Source organism: Nerophis ophidion, linkage group LG06, assembly GCF_033978795.1.
Source record: "Nerophis ophidion isolate RoL-2023_Sa linkage group LG06, RoL_Noph_v1.0, whole genome shotgun sequence".
Lineage (NCBI taxonomy): Eukaryota > Metazoa > Chordata > Actinopteri > Syngnathiformes > Syngnathidae > Nerophis > Nerophis ophidion.
The window spans coordinates 12,640,781-12,658,280 of NC_084616.1; the positions used below are offsets into that span (position 1 = coordinate 12,640,781).

Genomic DNA, 17,500 nt, shown 5'->3' on the forward strand with positions numbered 1-17,500 from the left:
ACTTTAGAATTTGATGCCAGCAACACGTGACAAAGAAGTTGGGAAAGGTGGCAATAAATACTGATAAATTTGAGGAATGCTCATCAAACACATATTTGGAACATCCCACAGGTGTGCAGGCTAATTGGGAACAGGTGGGTGCCATGATTGGGTATAAAAACAGCTTCCCAAAAAATGCTCAGTCTTTCACAAGAAAGGATGGGGCGAGGTACACCCCTTTGTCCACAACTGCGTGAGCAAATAGTCAAACAGTTTAAGAACAACGTTTCTCAAAGTGCAATTGCAAGAAATTTAGGGATTTCAACATCTGTGGTCCATAATATCATCAAAAGGTTCAGAGAATCTGGAGAAATCACTCCACGTAAGCGGCATGGCCGGAAACCAACATTGAATGACCGTGACCTTCGATCCCTCAGACGGCACTGTATCAAAAACCGACATCAATCTCTAAAGGATATCACCACATGGGCTCAGGAATACTAAATAAAGTTGGTCGCTACATCTGTAAGTGCAAGTTAAAGCTCTACTATACAAAGCGAAAGCTATTTATCAACAACATCCAGAAACGCCGCCGGCTTCTCTGGGCCCGAGATCATCTAAGATGGACTGATGGCAAGTGGAAAAGTGTTCTGTGGTCTGACGAGTCCACATTTCAAATTGTTTTTGGAAATATTCGACATCGTGTCATCCGGACCAAATTGGAAGCGAACCATCCAGACTGTTATCGACGCAAAGTTCAAAAGCCAGCATCTGTGATGGTATGGGGGTGCATTAGTGCCCAAAGCATGGGTAACTTACACATCTGTGAAGACACCATTAATGCTGAAAGGTACATACAGGTTTTGGAACAACATATGCTGCCATCTAGGCGCCGTCTTTTTCATGGACGCTCCTGCTTATTTCAGCAAAACAATGCAAAGCCACATTCAGCATGTGTTACAACAGCGTGGCTTCGTAAAAAAAAAAGAGTGCGGGTACTTTCCTGGCCCGCCTGCAGTCAAGACCAGTCTCCCATCGAAAACAAGTGCCGCATTATGAAGAGTAAAATACAACAACAAGACCCTGGACTGTTGAACAACTTAAGCTGTACAACAAGCAAGAATGGTAAAGAATTCCACTTTCAAAGCTTCAACAATTACTTTCCTCAGTTCCTCAACGTTTATTGAGTGTTGTTAAAAGAAAAGGTGATGTAACACAGGGGTGAACATGCCCCTTCCCAACTACTTTGGCACGCGTTGCAGTCATGAAATTCTAAGTTAATTATTATTTGAAAAAAAAAAAATGTTTATGAGATTGAACATCAAATATCTTGTCTTTGTAGTGCATTCAACTGAATATGGGTTGAAAAGGATTTGCAAATCATTGTATTCCGTTTATATTTACATCTAACACAATTTCCCAAATCATTGTACATTTGTTAATTTGGAGGAACGTGAATGCTGAATCGTTAATATGTAGGGGTCCTATATTATAATTATTATTATTTTCGACGAGTTCAACAATGGCAGAAGGTTGCGCTCTACTAAATGCCATCATTTCAGCCTTGGCAGAGGTCTGCTCGGTCTTGTGAGAGTGTGCTAGGTGGCATCCCAGGAGACAGATGGCCATAGATGGAGTCTGGATTTAGTGTCTCCATTGTGTGCCTGCTGCCACCAGACAAGACAGATTGGTCAAAGCGCCGTTTTTTTCAGCGGTCTCCTAGTGGGAAAGGGTGATGGACGAGCACCGACAGGATGCGGTGTCTCCCCTTCCTGCGTCCCTCGTTTTCTGTTCCTGACCCCCCGCCTGCTTCAGCACTTGAGGGGACGGCTCTTGGGACCCCAAGGCTGACACCTTCCCACCCCACTCCTAAGGACGGCCGGCGTGAGAGGAGGAAGAGAAGTGATGGATAGATGATGTACTTACAAACTGCAAGGCCAGGGGAGGAGGACCAGGTCCAAGGGGCAAGCGAGGTGGCCGTCATGAAGGGAAAAGAGACAAGAGCACATGGCGTGAGGGTCTTTCAGACAAGTTCGCCTGCAAATCGTAATGAAAGCGACAAATAAAGTTCTATCTAGTCTAAAAATCATCTCATCCTAGAGCTAAGCAAATCGACGAAAACTGCATCATGACTTATGTGCATCGAAAATGAGGACAAGGAGAAACCCAGTGAGGTTGGCACGTTGTGTAACTCGTAAATTAAAACAGAATACAATGATTTGCAATTTTTTTTTAACTTATATTCAATTGAATAGACTGCAAAGACAAGATACTTATTGTTCGAGCTGAGAAACTAGATTTTTTGCAAATAATCATTAACTTAACACTTTTCCACTTTGCTTCAGTCCATCTTAGATGAGCTCGGGCCGAGCGAAGCCGGCGGCGTTTCTGGGTGTTGTTGATAAATGACTTTCGCTTTACATAGTAAATAAATAAATGATTAATGGGTTGTACTTGTATAGCGCTTTTCTACCTTCAAGGTACTCAAAGCGCTTTGACACTACTTTCACATTTACCCATTCACACACACATTCACACACTGATGGAGGGAGCTGCCATGCAAGGCGCTAACCAGCACCCATCAGGAGCAAGGGTGAAGGGTCTTGCTCAGGACACAACAGACGTGACGAGGTTGCTACTAGGTGGGGTTGCGCTCGGCCACTAACCCACTGCGCCACTTGCACTTACAGATGAAGCGACCAACTGTAGTTAATGACAGTGATTTTCTGAAGTCCTCCTGAGCCCACGTGGTGATATCCTTTACACACTGATGTCACTTTTTGATGCAGTATCGCTTGAGGGATCGAAGGTACGTCATATCATCGCTTACGTGCAGTGATTTTTCCAGATTCTCTTAACCTTTTGATGATATTACGGAGCGTAGATGGTGAAATCCCTAAATCCCTTGCAATAGCTGGTTGAGAAATGTTGTTCTTAAACTGTTCTGACAATATACTCACACATGTGTTCACAAAGTGGTGACCCTCGCCCTTCCTTGTTTGTGAATGACTGAGCATTTCATGGAAGCTGATTTTATACCCAATTATGGCACCCACCTGTTCCCAATTAGCCTGTTCACCTGTGGGACGTTTCAAATAAGTGTTTTATGAGCATGCTCATCTTTCTCAATCTTTTTTGCCACTCGTGCCAGCTTTTTTGAATAATGTTGCAGGCATCAAATTCCAAATGAGCTAGTATTTGCAAAAAATAAAGTTTTCCAGTTTGAATGTTAGGTATCTTGTCTTTGCAGTCTATTCAATTGAATATAGGTTGAAAATGATTTGCAAATCGTTGTATTCTGAGGGTGGAGTGCCATCTCCGGGCTGGGGAGGAGACCCTGCCCCAAGTGAAGGACTTCAAGTATCTTGGAGTTTTGTTCAAGAGTGAGGGAAGAGTGGATAGTGAGATTGACAGGCGGATGCGGCGTCTTCAGTAATGCGGACGCTGTATCGAAGAAGGAGCTGAGCCGTAAGGCAAAGCTCTCAATTTACCGGTCAATCTACGTTCCTATCCTCACCTATGGTCATGAGTTTTGGGTTATGACCGAAAGGACAAGATCACAGGTACAAGCCCCCTAAATGAGTTTCCTTTGCCGGGTGGCGGGGCTCTCTCTTACAGATAGGGTGAGAAGCTCTGCCATCCGGAGGGGAGCTCAAAGTAAAGCCGTTGCTCCTCCACATGGAGAGGAGCCATGCTTGGCCAGCTTTCCGGATCAGTTTGTCAATCCGGTATGAGTCCCTTTTAGCTGGTGCTGCTCCCCAACAGACTACTGCGAAGTACAGGGCACTGGCCACAACAGACTGATAGTATATCTCCAACAGCTTGCTGCACACATGCAGTGGTCCCCAACCTTTTTGTAGCTGCGGCCCGTTCAATGCTTGATAATTTGTCCCGTGGCCCGGCTGAATCGGTGACAAAGGACAGCCTTTGCGGAGTTCAACTCTCACTGGAAACGTGTCCGACTTACTGCCGGCAATGCGGACCAAGCTCTGACACTGATCGTACAGGGAACGAACAGCCACAATCAGACAGTCCGATACCTCATACTCTCTGAGCACTCCCCACAGGACTTCCTGAGGGACACGGTCGAATGCCTTCTCCAAGTCCACAAAGCACATGTAGACTGATTGGGAAACTCCCATGCACCCTCAAGAACCTATCACCATATATATCAATATCGTTTTAGCCCTGTGAGACGTGTCTAGTCCGAAACAGGAAACACTTCCCGGGACGAGAAGTAATCCTTTCTTCAGTCTTGGTCAAATTTAAACCAAACCGCCGGCGTGATCCGGCTCTCAGGAGTCACGTGACATCTGCGCGATCATCTTCCTCCACGCCAACGGGCGAAACTAAAAGGGAACATCAAAGCGGCCCGGAGGGGACTTAGCACCTTCCCAGGGACACAAGCGCCATTGTTCTCCAATTAATCCCAGCCTGCTCTATTACTTTCAGATTATCTTTAAGTAGGTGAAGTCTTTGTGGGGAATTAAGACTCTCCTTAATCCCTCACCCCCTTCGCTCTCATCTCCGTGCACATCAATGGCGGCCGCGCTATCTTGTCCGGGTGGGGACGGCGGAGGCTTAGAAGGTGGTCCGCGGCGGCCGCAGGACAGTGTGAGAACCGTGACACTGGGGAGGGACAACAAACATGAGCTCAAATCTCTTAAGTGCACGGAGGGGGGGACAAATAAAAGGATTTGGGTTGTCCGGGAGGAGGGGGGGGTGTGCAGAAGCTAAAAAGCTATCTTTCATAATCCTTTTGATAGTAGACCTTTGAAATGCATGATCTGGATGTTTTAACACGGCCTTCTCGGAATTCCATTAGGAAGGAAATCTCAGAACTAGCTTGTGAAAGTTACACAAGCCCGCCGCGGGTCCGAGGGCAGGCAAGCGTCGCGTTACGGGTCGTGTTGCGGATACAAACCCCCCACCCCCCCAGGCCCACAAAGGCAGAACTTGGGTAAATATTTCTAACTGTTAAGGTATGAGAGGTGAGGAATGGAACTTACCCCCTGACGAGGACGGGAACAATGGAGGACATGAAGACCAAGAAAGAGACAAAAAAACAAAACAAAAAGTCTTAGTCCGACACTTTAGGTTTCTAGTACATTGCACTACCCGATACTTTAAATGTTTATACAATTACTAGTTTGATTGGTTTTGCCTAAAAAGTTTGTACATTTAATAAACAATAGTTTGTCACATTCAGTCTTGGATACACTGGAACCCATGAGGTGGAACAAAACCCCATTTTGTTTATCATTTTTCTTCCAAGAAATATTGGGAATTAAGTCCAGAACTGTCATCACGACAACATCTTTAATGACTGTATAGGTAACAATCCTAAGATACCATTGGTTTTGCCTAAAAGGTTTGTACATTTAATAAACAATAGTTTGTCATATTCAGTCTTGGATACACTGGAACCCATCAGGTGGAACAAAACCCCCTTTTGTTTATAATTTTTCTTCCAAGAAATATTGGGAATCAGGTCCCGAACTGTCACCACGACAACATATTTAATGACTGTATAGGTAACAATCCTAAGATACCATTGGTTTTGCCTAAAATAATTGTACATTTAATAAACAATAGTTTATCATATTCAGTTTTGGATACACTGGAATCCATGAGGTGTAACAAAACCTTATTTTGTTCATAATTTTTCTTCCAAGAAATATTGGGAATCAGGTCCAGAACTGTCACCACGACAACATCTTTAATGACTGTGTAGGTAACAATCCTAAGATACCATTGGTTTTGCCTAAAAGGTTTGTACATTTAATAAACAATAGTTTGTCATATTCAGTCTTGGATACACTGGAACCTATGAGGTGGAACAAAACCCCATTTTGTTCATTTTTCTTCCAAGAAATATTGGGAATCAGGTCCAGAACTGTCACCACGATAACATCTTTAATGACTGTGTAGGCAACAATCTAAGATACCACCTAGAGTCTTTTTAAGGTTTGCTGAACTTCAGATGTCATTCTTAAGGGGAACGGCGCTGTTTTTGGAATGTTTTCTATCATTCAAAATCCCTTTATCAGACAATAACACGTCTATTTCTTTTTTATGCATTCTAATTTGTAATATACGGTAAGTACTAAGTGTAAAAAAAAATATTGTGCCCATAAAACATCAAAAAATTCTCTATTTACATGTAGTGACCAGAATATTAACTAAGTATTAGCAATATTGTTATTATAAGTGCTAACGCAGACAAACTACTTTTAGATAACAGAGATAACTAGCTTATAACTATCTTACCTACTCAGTGGCAGAGTCTCTGCACTGAGATGGGTAGGTTGTGAGTTCAAACCCCGGCCGAGTCATACCAAAGACTGTAAAAATGGGACCCATTACCTCCCTGTTTGGCACTCAGCATCAAGGGTTGGAATTGGGGGTTAAATCACCCAAAAATATTCCCGGGCGCAGCCACCGCTTCTGCTCACTACTCACCTCCCAGGGGGTGATTAAGAGTGATGGGTCAAATGCAGAAAATAATTTCGCCACACCTAGCCTGTGCGTGACAATCATCTGTACTTTAACATTAACTATGCGGCTATATTTACATGTTGAGCCAGTGAACTGCTGCATCCCCTCTGAGTTGGTCAAAGTTAATTAGATTATAAATCATGCACATGTATAGTAGATGCTTGCGGTCAAAAACCTAGAAATCGGTCAACTTGAACATTCAACTTCGTGTCAAAAGATCCTTATTTGCGTCAAAAATTTGTGAGGATTATGATTAATTCTTCATCTAAACGGGAAGATATAAACATCGCATCAGTCGGCCTCTCCCAGTGAGAGCAGACACTATACACTAAGTGATTGTTTTAATATGTTCGTAGTTGGTATTTCTTTTTTTAGCACTTAGCAATACTGCTACATGCTAGATCTGTTGAGCACACAGCTTCTAAAGCTTGGAAATGATCCTACGTATGTTCAGGCTTAAAAATACACAAGGTTTTGGATCATCATTTGTCCTTAAGTAGTCGTTTTGTGGCCTCAGAATCGGTCTGCCATGATTAGTAGTGTTGTTGCTGTTGAAGGAAAAGCAAATGTGATGTGTCTGTGAAATGTATGTGCTGCTAAAACGGAGAAAAATATGTAAATATTACATGTCATTACGAATGTGCCTGCTATTATATTATAGCATGTATATACAATGTTGATAAAGGTCTTTGAATGCTTTCAGAGGGTTTTATAGGCGGAAGAGATCAAAGCCCATTACTTTTTTTGTTAGCTGACTCTTGCTAGGGATTATTTACAAGTTAAGAAAACATGTCTTCTTGTCTTACATAAGGACTGTGAATAGGAAAAATTCCGCAAAAAAGTGCAGTTCCTCTTTAAATAATGACAGTTGTGTATTTTTCTGTAAAATGTGCTACCTGAAATGCGTTGGACTCATCCATTTCACGCCACGCTATACAACTACTGAACCTATGTTATATGGATAAAACAATGTAATGTAGGCTTTTGCACAATACTGTACTTCATTATTCAACAACAGGAAGTAAATCAAATACTCACAGATGTGAAGTCCTGGTTTGGGGCCATGAAAAGAAGACACAAAAGAGAATCAGAGCATAAAACAGCGCTAAACAACAAATGAACGAGCTTTCAGCCACTTTTGACCAAATGACACCAACGAGCTGCTCTTGATGATGCATAATCATTGCGGATTAGCCCAAAGTGGAACTAATAAGGGATTATCTACTAAATCTGACCACGAAGGAGCAAAGCAGGCCTTTGAAATCACTAGCTTGCTAACTTAAAACACTAAATGGCTAAATAGCTACGGGTGGATTCATTTAACCATCTTTGATCACTAACTAGCCAAAAAACAAAAAATATTCTTCGATCTCTAAATTTTAACCATTATGTTCTGAAAATTAAGAAGGTAACCAACTGAGTGCTATATGTTCTAGCTTTACCAACTAAGTAACTATTTTGAACACGCAACGATGTAGTTTAGCGATTGTGAGGAATAAGTAGCTTGAACCATTCCTTGCTAATTATCTCTGCAAGCAAACTAGCGACAGTGGTACGAGTTACACATTTGAAACGATACGGTACCAATTCCTGTTGCCTGGGAATCGATACTGGTACTCAACAGCATAGATATCTTCTAAGTAAACACAGCACGAGACGCGGGGCCGCCATCAGGAGCAACGCATTTAATTCATCTTACCTCACTGAGTACCACTCATTTTCACGCATTTTTTTTTTTTGTCATACGTGTAGCTATGATAAAGGACACGTGTTTTGGCATGTTTTATTATTCATATTTTGCTTAACAGGAATAGAATATTCTTATATGCTAGGGGTGTAACGGTACCTGTATTTGTATTGAACCGTTTCGGTCCGGTTCGGAGGTGTATCGGACGAGTTTCCACACGGACATATTAATTAGCGTACCGCACGTTGTGTAAACAATGCACACACACGGCATGCTAGCAGCGACCGGGCTACGATAGACTGACCATACCTCCCCTTTACACCGGATAAGTCCTCTTTTGCGGGGCTGTCCGGGTGGAGTTTCCTAAATGCCTCAAATGTCCAGCATTTTGAGTTGGGGTTGCGTGTATTTTCAATGTACGTTCAAGGTTAAGAAGGGGTTAAAAACAAAACTAATTGTGCACGCAGCAGCATTCGTGAGGGAGGGGCAGAGACAGAGTGCGAGAGAGTTATGATAAACGTGCATGCGTCGCCAGGCTCTGCTTTTTATCCATAGATTTATCAGATTTTATTTTTTATTATCTATAGCAGGGTTGCCCACAGCTAATGTTTAAAAGGCCCACGGCACATTCTAAAAATACTATTAAAATAAACAAAAACATAACAAAAGTGAAATAAAGTTTAAAGGCTAAATGTAATTTAGAAAAAGTTGCAATGTTGACTAATAAAACAAAGCTGTTTTTTTTTCCTTTCAAACTGTCATTGCTCAAAACATAATATTGAATCAAAATCAATGTTATTATGAATTATTGATCCATCCAAGGTTCCCATTACTTCACATCGAATATTCCATTAAGAAAAATATTTTTGGTGGAAGATTTTGCAAACTTGGTAAATAAATAACCAAAAAATTTATATTTTGTTGTTTTCTTACTGTATTGAATATGAACCGAATCGTGACCTCTAAAGCGAGGTAAGTACCGAAACAAAATTTGTGTGTACTGTTACACCCCTAGCTATAAGTGACCAGACGTCCGACATCAAAATTGGGAATATCCATCCATCCATTTGCTACCGCTTATTCCCTTTAGGGTAGCGGGGGGGCTAGTGCCTATCTCAGCTACAATCGGGCAGAAGGCGAAGTACCCCCTGGACAAGTCGCCACCTCATCGCAGAAAACTGGGAATATATTCCCAGACAAGGGGGGGGGAAAACGGTATCGGTATCGGTTTCAAAAAGTAAAATTAATGACTTTTTAAAACGCCGCTGTGCGGAGCGGGTCATATCCGGTAAAACACGGACGTAGGGAGCAGCCCCTCCGCTCCCTCACACACAACACAGGAATCGACGACTGCAGCATGACAGGTTTACTGGCGACGATTAATGACCTCATCAAACCGCCACGAGCGTGGTATAACAACAACAAGAGTGTGTTGTTGCCGGTGCTGTAGCCTGGCTAACAAGCAAGCTCGTTCGGTGACTGACTAACGACACCATGGGATTATTTTAAAGTGTATTTGACGGATAAAAACAACGTTTTTTCCTGAAGGAATCCAAAAAGTACTATCTAAAAAAAACTGGCAATTAGCAATGACTGCAAAAAGTTGGTTATGCGAGGAGGAACCAAGACGTCTTCCATTTAATACGAACAATTTGATCCCCCACCTCTACAAGAATCATAAAAAGATACACGATGAATACAAGTGGAAGATGGATGAAAAGCAAACACTGACTAACTGGTAGGTCACTTCAAGCACTCACCACCAGCTTGTAGCACATTTGTGTTACTCATACAAATACGTTAGAGCAGGGCAGACTGAGCCCAGTTTATGATTTCCTGTTATACAGTATGCCAGGCAGTCTACTAAAGGAGGACTATGTTATTGTTTACTTTATGACTCTAGTATACTCTGAAGCCTTCATTGTTTTGTAGCTGTTGTTTTGAGGCATGTTTAAAAAAAAAAGCACTTTGTGAAAGTCAAACTATAGTACTTCACATAGTTGTAGTGGGTTATCTCAGGGAGAGCATGTCCCAAATTCAAAGCTGCTGTTTTGAGGCATTTAAAAAAAAATAATGCACTTTGTGACTTGAATAATAAATAAAGCAGTGCCATGTTGGCACTTTTTTCCATAACTTGAGTTGAAGTTGTTCTCTTATTTTGGAAAACCTTGTTACTTTGTTTGATGAATCCAGCGGGGCATCACATCAAAATTAGGCATAATAATGTGTTAATTCCATCACTGTATATATCGGTTGTTATCTGAATTGGTAATTAAGAGTTGGACAATATCGGAAATTGGCAAAAAAGCCATTATCGGACATCTTTACTAATTAGTGATAATATACAAAATTTGAATTGTTACGTTCATGCCTCGATCGTCAAAAGATGTTGTTGATAATGTAACCTGTGAAGCTTCTACCCAAATAAATGCTTTGGATAATATGTACACTTCATGTTGTACTTATTATTGCATAGGCCAGGGGTGTCCAAACTTTTTCCACTGAGGGCCGCACACTGAAAAATCAAAGCAAGCGGGGGCCATTTTGATATTTTTTTTATTTTAAAAACCAATGTATAAAAAATATAAATTTAGGCCTCCACTCAGTCCCCATAGGATTTTGGTCCCAAAAATATTAAATATGTGTCATTATTCAGTATTATAATTCAAGTTTTAAATCTCTAGATCAACATTAGGTCATTCTGTCAATATAACATTTTTAAAGATTTAAGTTGTATGCAGTTTTTGTCGAAGAAAACCCTGTTTTTTAAAGAAAAAACACAAAATATGCAATATTTTCACCCAATAACATTTTAAGCGGAATATTTGAGATTACATAATAACTGGAGCCTTAAAAAGGTAAATTACTCATAGCACCAAATATTTCATTTTTTTTATATTTTTGAGCAATGACACTAAAAACAAATCACATTAAAATTATTGGGATCAAAAAGGGTCCTACTCATTGAAGTGTTTAAAAAATAATTATATACATATTTTTTACTGTTTACTTTTAACACAATAATCTCGAGATCACTTTCAGATCTATCCGTCAATTATAAATTGTATTGTTGTTTATATATGGGAAACACAAAACATGCACAATTTCCCCCCAAAAAATAATTATTTTAAAACCTCTTCTCACTCCGGCACTCATCAAAGGTATGCAGTAAAAAATTGAATGTGATGTAAGCTTGGACTTTAAATCCTACTGAATAGCTCTTAGCAACCAAGCACCGGAATGAGAATCAGCACCTCCAAGTCCGAGTCCATGGTTCTCGCCCGGAAAAGGGTGGAGTGCCATCTCCGGGTTGGGGAGAAGACCCTGCCCCAAGTGGAGGACTTCAAGTAACTAGGAGTCTTGTTCACGAGTGGGGGGAGAGTGGATCGTGAGATCGACAGGTGGCGTCTTCAGTAATGTGAACTCTGTATCGATCCGTTGTGGTGAAGAAGGAGCTGAGCCGGAAAGCAAAGCTCTCAATTTACCGGTCAATCTACGTTCCCATCCTCACCTATGGTCATGAGCTTTGGGTCATGACCGAAAGGACAAGATCACGGCCGAAATGAGTTTCCTCCGCCGGGTGGCGGGTCTTTCCCTTATAAATAGGGTGATAAAGTCTGTCATCCGGAAGGAGCTTAGCTCCTCCACATGGAGAGGAGCCAGATGAGGTGGTTCGGGATGATGTGTTGTCATTGGTATTGTTGAATATGCTTAAAAAAGTACTTATACACACTTATAACCAAGTTTCATACAAAAAAAATAAAAATAGCCACACAATATACTTTTTTGCAAGAAGAAAGTTACATGATATTTTTCTGGCCACAAAGAAGTAAAAAAATGTGAAAACGCTTTTTTTTTTTTGCGCTGACTGTACAATAAACACAAATACACACATTAATATAAAGAAGCCACAAGACTTGCAACAAGATGGTTCTCGCCCGGAAAAGGGTGGAGTGCCATCTCCGGGTTGGGGAGGAGACCCTGCCCCAAGTGGAGGAGTTCAAGTAACTAGGAGTCTTGTTCACGAGTGGGGGAAGAGTGGATCGTGAGATCGACAGGCGGATCGGTGTGGCGTCTTCAGTAATGCGGACGTTGTATCGATCCGTTGTGGTAAAGAAGAAGCTGAGCCGGAAGGTAAAGCTCTCAATTTACCGGTCGATCTACATTCCCATCCTCACCTATGGTCATGAGCTTTGGGTCATGACCGAAAAAATAAGATCACGGGTACAAGCGGCCGAAATGAGTTTCCTCCGCCGGGTGGCGGGGCTCTCCCTTAGAGATAGGGTGAGAAGCTCTGCCATCCGGGAGGAACTCAAAGTAAAGCCGCTGCTCATCCACATCGAGAGGAGCCAGATGAGGTGGCTCGGGCATCTGGTCAAGATGCCACCCGAACGCCTCCCTAGGGAGGTGTTTAGGGCACGTCCAACCGGTAGGAGGCCACGGGGAAGACCCAGGACATGTTGGGAAGACTATGTCTCCCGGCTGGCCTGGGAACGCCTCGGGATCCCCCGGGAAGAGCTCGACGAAGTGGCTGGGGAGAGGGAAGTCTGGGCTTCCCTGCTTAGGCTGCTGACCCCACGACCCGACCTCGGATAAGCAGAAGATGATGGATGGATGGATGGATAGCTGTTAGTCTTCTTCCCTTTATACGATTTCAAATTGAAATCAGCCTCCTCCATTTTGAAAATGATGACAGGGACTCGTGACTTCACTCGTGAAGTCACGAGTTTGACCAAGCGGTAATACTAAGCATACGCTAATTATTTTGGGAAACGAGTTTGACCGGGCAGTAATTCAAGGCAGGCGCATACTATATGCCCTGCGGGAATTCAAGGAAATATAGTACATTTAAACCAGTGTGGGTGGCGCTGGGAGCAGGTGGGTAAAGTGTCTTGCCCAAAGACACGACGGCAGTGACGAGGATGGTGGAAGCAGGGATCAAACCTGGAACCCTCAAGTTGCTAGCACGGCCGGTGTACCAACCGAGCTATACCGCCCCACTACTACTTTGTACATTTTCAGAATGTACTTGGTCTAATTTGAAACAACGAAAACAATCCGAAGTTGTATTTATTTTTAAGTTATCAAGCCGTGATTTTACCAGTCCGGACTACATGGGAATAGATTTTCCTCCATGTGGCCGTTGAGCTAAAATTAGTTTGACGTCCCCCGTTTTAGAGAACGTATGCACCGTGTGGTGAGATGTAAAACAACCTTTGTCTGAACTAACATCTATCTCCCGAGTTTTACTTCCCAAATAATTGTTCCTATCCCAGAAGTTGGCTTGAAACATGGCTGTTGGCAACGTCCATTTTTGAGCAAAAATGTTTTTGCACCAAGCTGAGATAGTCTGCGATGCTACCTTCTTGTTGGCGAGTGAAGGGTCTTGTCGTAGCAGCTGACTGAGGTCAAGAACTCGAGCGCCAGCCGCAAAGTAGATCCACTCTTTTTCTATTGGGTCCAACTGGAACAGGGAGAGGGCGGGGCTTAATATAGATTGTGGTATTTAACACCATAAAATATGAGGTAAACATGATCATGTAAAGGTACAAAACCCAAAAACAGTGAGGTTGGCAGGTTGAGTAAATGGTAAATAAAAACAGAATACAATGACTTCCAAATCCTTTTCAACTTATATTTAATTCAATACACTGCAAAGACTAGATATTTACGTTGGAACTGGTAAACTTTGTTATTTTCTGCAAATAATAACTCATTTGGACTTTGATGCCTGCAACATGTTTCAAAAAAGCTGGCACAAGTGGCAAAAAAGTTGAGGAATGCTCATCAAACACTTATTTGCAACATCCCACAGATGAACAGGCTAATTGTGTACCATGATTGGGTATAAAAGCAGCTTCCATGAAATGCTCAGTCATTCACAAACAAGGATAGAGCAAAGGTCTCCACTTTGTGAATAAATTGTCAGTTTAAGAACATTTCTCAACAAGGAATTTAGGGATTTCACCATCTACCGTCCGTAATAACATCAAAATGTTCGGAGAATCTGGAGAAACCACGGCAAGGCCGAAAACCAACACTGAATGCCCGTGACCTTCGATCTCTCAGGCGATACTGCATCAAAAACCGACATCAGTATGTAAAGGATATCCCCACATGGGGTCAGGCACACTTCAGAAAACCACTGGCAGTAACTATAGTTCATCGCTACACCTGTAAGTGCAAGTTAAAACGCTACAATGCAAAGCCAAAGCCATTTATCAACAACACCCAGAAATGTCGCCGGCTTCGCTGGGCGCGAGCTCATCTACGAAGCACTGATGCAAAGTGGAAAAGTGTTCTGTGGTCTGACGAGTCCACATTTCAAATTGTTTTTGGAAACTGTGGACGTCGTGTCCTCCGGACCAAAGAGGAAAAGAACCATCCGGACTGTTTTAGGCGCAAAGTTGAACAGCCAGCATGTGTGATGGTATGGGGCTGCATTTGTGCCCAAGGCATGGGTAGCTTACACATCTGTGAAGGCACCATTAATGCTGTAAGGTACATACAGGTTTTGGAGCAACATATGTTGCCATCCAGGCATTATCTGCTGCTTATTTAACCTACTCAGTGGCCTTGTGGTTAGAGTATCCACCCTGAGATCAGTAGGTTGTGGGTTCAAACCCCAGCCGAGTCATAACAAAGACTATTAAAAAAAATGGGGCCAATTACCTACCTGCTTGGCACTCAGCATCAAGGGTTGAAATTGGGGGTTAAATCACCAAAAATTATTCCCGGGGCACATCACCGCTACTGCTCACTGCTCCCCTCACCTCCCAGGGGGTGAACAAGGGCATGGGTCAAATGCAGGGGACAAATTTCACCACACATAGTCTGTGTGTGACAATCATTGGTACTTTAACTTTTTTTCAGCAGGACACATTCTGCACATGTTACAACAGCGTGACTTTGTAGTAAATAATGTGAGTACTAGACTGGCCTGCCTGTAGTCCAGACGTGTCTCCCGTTGAAAATGTGTGGCGCATTATGAAGTGTCAAATACCACAACGGAAACCCTGGACCACTGAACAACTTAAGCTGTACATCAAGCAAGAATGGGAAAGGATTCCACCTGAAAAGCATCAATAAATTGGTGTCCTCAGTTCCCAAAAGTTTACTGAGTGTGTTAAAAGGAAAGGCCATGTAACACGGTGGCAAAAATGCCCCTGTGCCAAATTTTTTGCAAAGTGTTGCTGCCATTAAATTCTAAGTTAACCGGATTAACTGGGTGTGATTTTTCACCTTTTTTTGACTTTTTCACGACTTTTCCTAAATTCCTCCCCCCCTTTTGGTGGGCCTTTGTTGGGTGCGTTTTGGACATTTCGGGAACCCCGGCACACAGCGGGACTTGTGGGACTCCAACCTGGGTGTGATTTTCCACCTTTTTTGGATTTTTTCCGACTTTTCCTAAATTTCTCTGCCCCTTTTAGTGGGCCTTTGCTGGGTGCGTTTTGGACATGTCGGGAGCCCCGGGACGCGCACGGCACGCGGCAGGGCTTGTGGGACTCCATTCTGGGTGTAATTTTTCACCTTTTTTAGACTTTCTCCGACTTTTCCAAAATGATTCTCCCCCTCTTAGTGGGCCTTTGCTGGGTGCGTTTTGGACATTTCGGGAACTCCGGCAAGCCGCGGGACTTGTGGGACTCCATTCTGGGTGTAATTTTTCACCTTTTTTAGACTTTCTCCGACTTTTCCAAAATTATTCTCCCCCTCTTAGTGAACCTTTGCTGGGTGCGTTTTGGACATTTCGGGAACTCCGGCAAGCGGCGGGACTTGTGGAACTCCAACCCAGCTGTGATTTTCAACCTTTTTTGGACTTTTTCCGACATTTCCTAAATTTCTCTCCCCTTTTGATGACTCCTGTTAACTGGTTAATTTGCAAAAAAAAAAAAAAGATTCTCAGTTCGAACATTTAAATATTTTGTCTTTGCAGTCTTTTAAATTTGAATAATATAAGTTCAAAATGGTTTTCAAATCATTGTATTCTGTTTTTATTTACCATTTACACAACATGCCAACTTCACTGGTTTTGTACATTATTTATGATGCATCAGCGGTACATTGATGTTACAACGTTTTATTGTACTTACAGCGACTGGAGCTGAGCCAATACTCCCTGTTGACTCGTCGTCTTGCTCCGACTCCCACTGAAAGTTACACAAAAGTCAAAGATGACTAAAAGGTGTGACACAATCCAGACTTACCACACACACACACACACACACGTGTGTGTCATGTTGCTTTGTGGTCGTCAAGCTACCAAAGGTGTCAGACGGAGTGGGCTAACGAGACAGCGAGACAGACGTTTGGCACGTGAGGGTTAACAAACAACAATCCAATTAACATTGAAGCCTAAACAACGCGACTGTGGTGTAAGACGGAAGAAAAGCGGAAGGTGCAAAGGCGCCACTTTGCCTCGCCGTAACAGCGTGGCAACAACCAGGAGAAAGCACAATTCATTCATACTTATTTGGCCTTGGTTTGTATTAAACATATTTCAATGGCTGGAATCGGCGCTTATGGATGATATACCAGTTACTATGGTAATCTAATTAATTACTATGGCCATCTAATTAGTTACTGTGGTCATCTACGTCACAGCATCTTCGACAAGGCACCAAGCAGTGTGGGTGGGAAGCGTTTCCACAAACGCGGAAGGAGATTTTCACAACAAAAGGTTCTAAAGCTTAGTGGTCTATAGAATAGAATAGAAAGTACTGTATTGATCCCTAGGAGAAATTCAGCAAATATCAGATATATCGGATTGTAGGTGGGTTTATTTTGTACCCTTCGCGTTTATATTTGACTGTTTGTTGCGATTCACTTGATTGTAAAATATGTCCATCTAAAAGGGGCTGTGACATTCATATTTTGTCAATATTCAGTGTTTTATCCTTCATAGAAAAATTTAAAAATTCCTTTACGTTTTTTAAGGCAGTCTGTCATAATGTTTTTAGCATTCAATCAGACATTATTGTGAGGTTTTGTATTTAGTGTTCCTCAAAATAGGTATACCGGCCCCCAGACAAATTTTTTTCTCTAAATGTGGCCCCCCGAGTCAAAATAATTTCCCATGCCTGCTTTATAGTGTTGCTGGAACCTTCTTTTTAAGAGCATTTGTGAACGGTTGAGAGCGATCTATAGCGCAAACTTTTTTTGGTAAATGAGAACCGATGAGAGATTATCATCACACTTCAACATCTCTAACATGTAAATGCTGCCACTGTGCTGGCTCAGCATTGCAAATTGTTTAATTGTCTTACCCTGGTTAAATAAATGTTGTTTTTTCGTTGTTTTTTCATGTTTGTTTTTTTTATTAATCAATCCAACAAAACA

At 42.2% G+C, this 17,500-nt stretch overlaps 1 protein-coding gene across 1 annotated transcript in view; it reads right to left on the bottom strand.

The window, feature by feature from the left end:
* Positions 1 to 17,500, bottom strand: part of LOC133554004 (ankyrin repeat domain-containing protein SOWAHA) — a 54,761-nt gene that overhangs the window by 21,835 nt on the left and 15,426 nt on the right. Inside the window, exons 4-6 of the mRNA XM_061902327.1 lie at positions 16,255 to 16,311; positions 13,527 to 13,628; positions 7,516 to 7,527 (exon numbers count right to left, since the gene is read on the bottom strand). Coding sequence (XP_061758311.1) covers positions 7,516 to 7,527; positions 13,527 to 13,628; positions 16,255 to 16,311 — 171 coding nt within the window. The remainder of the gene's footprint in view (positions 1 to 7,515; positions 7,528 to 13,526; positions 13,629 to 16,254; positions 16,312 to 17,500) is intronic.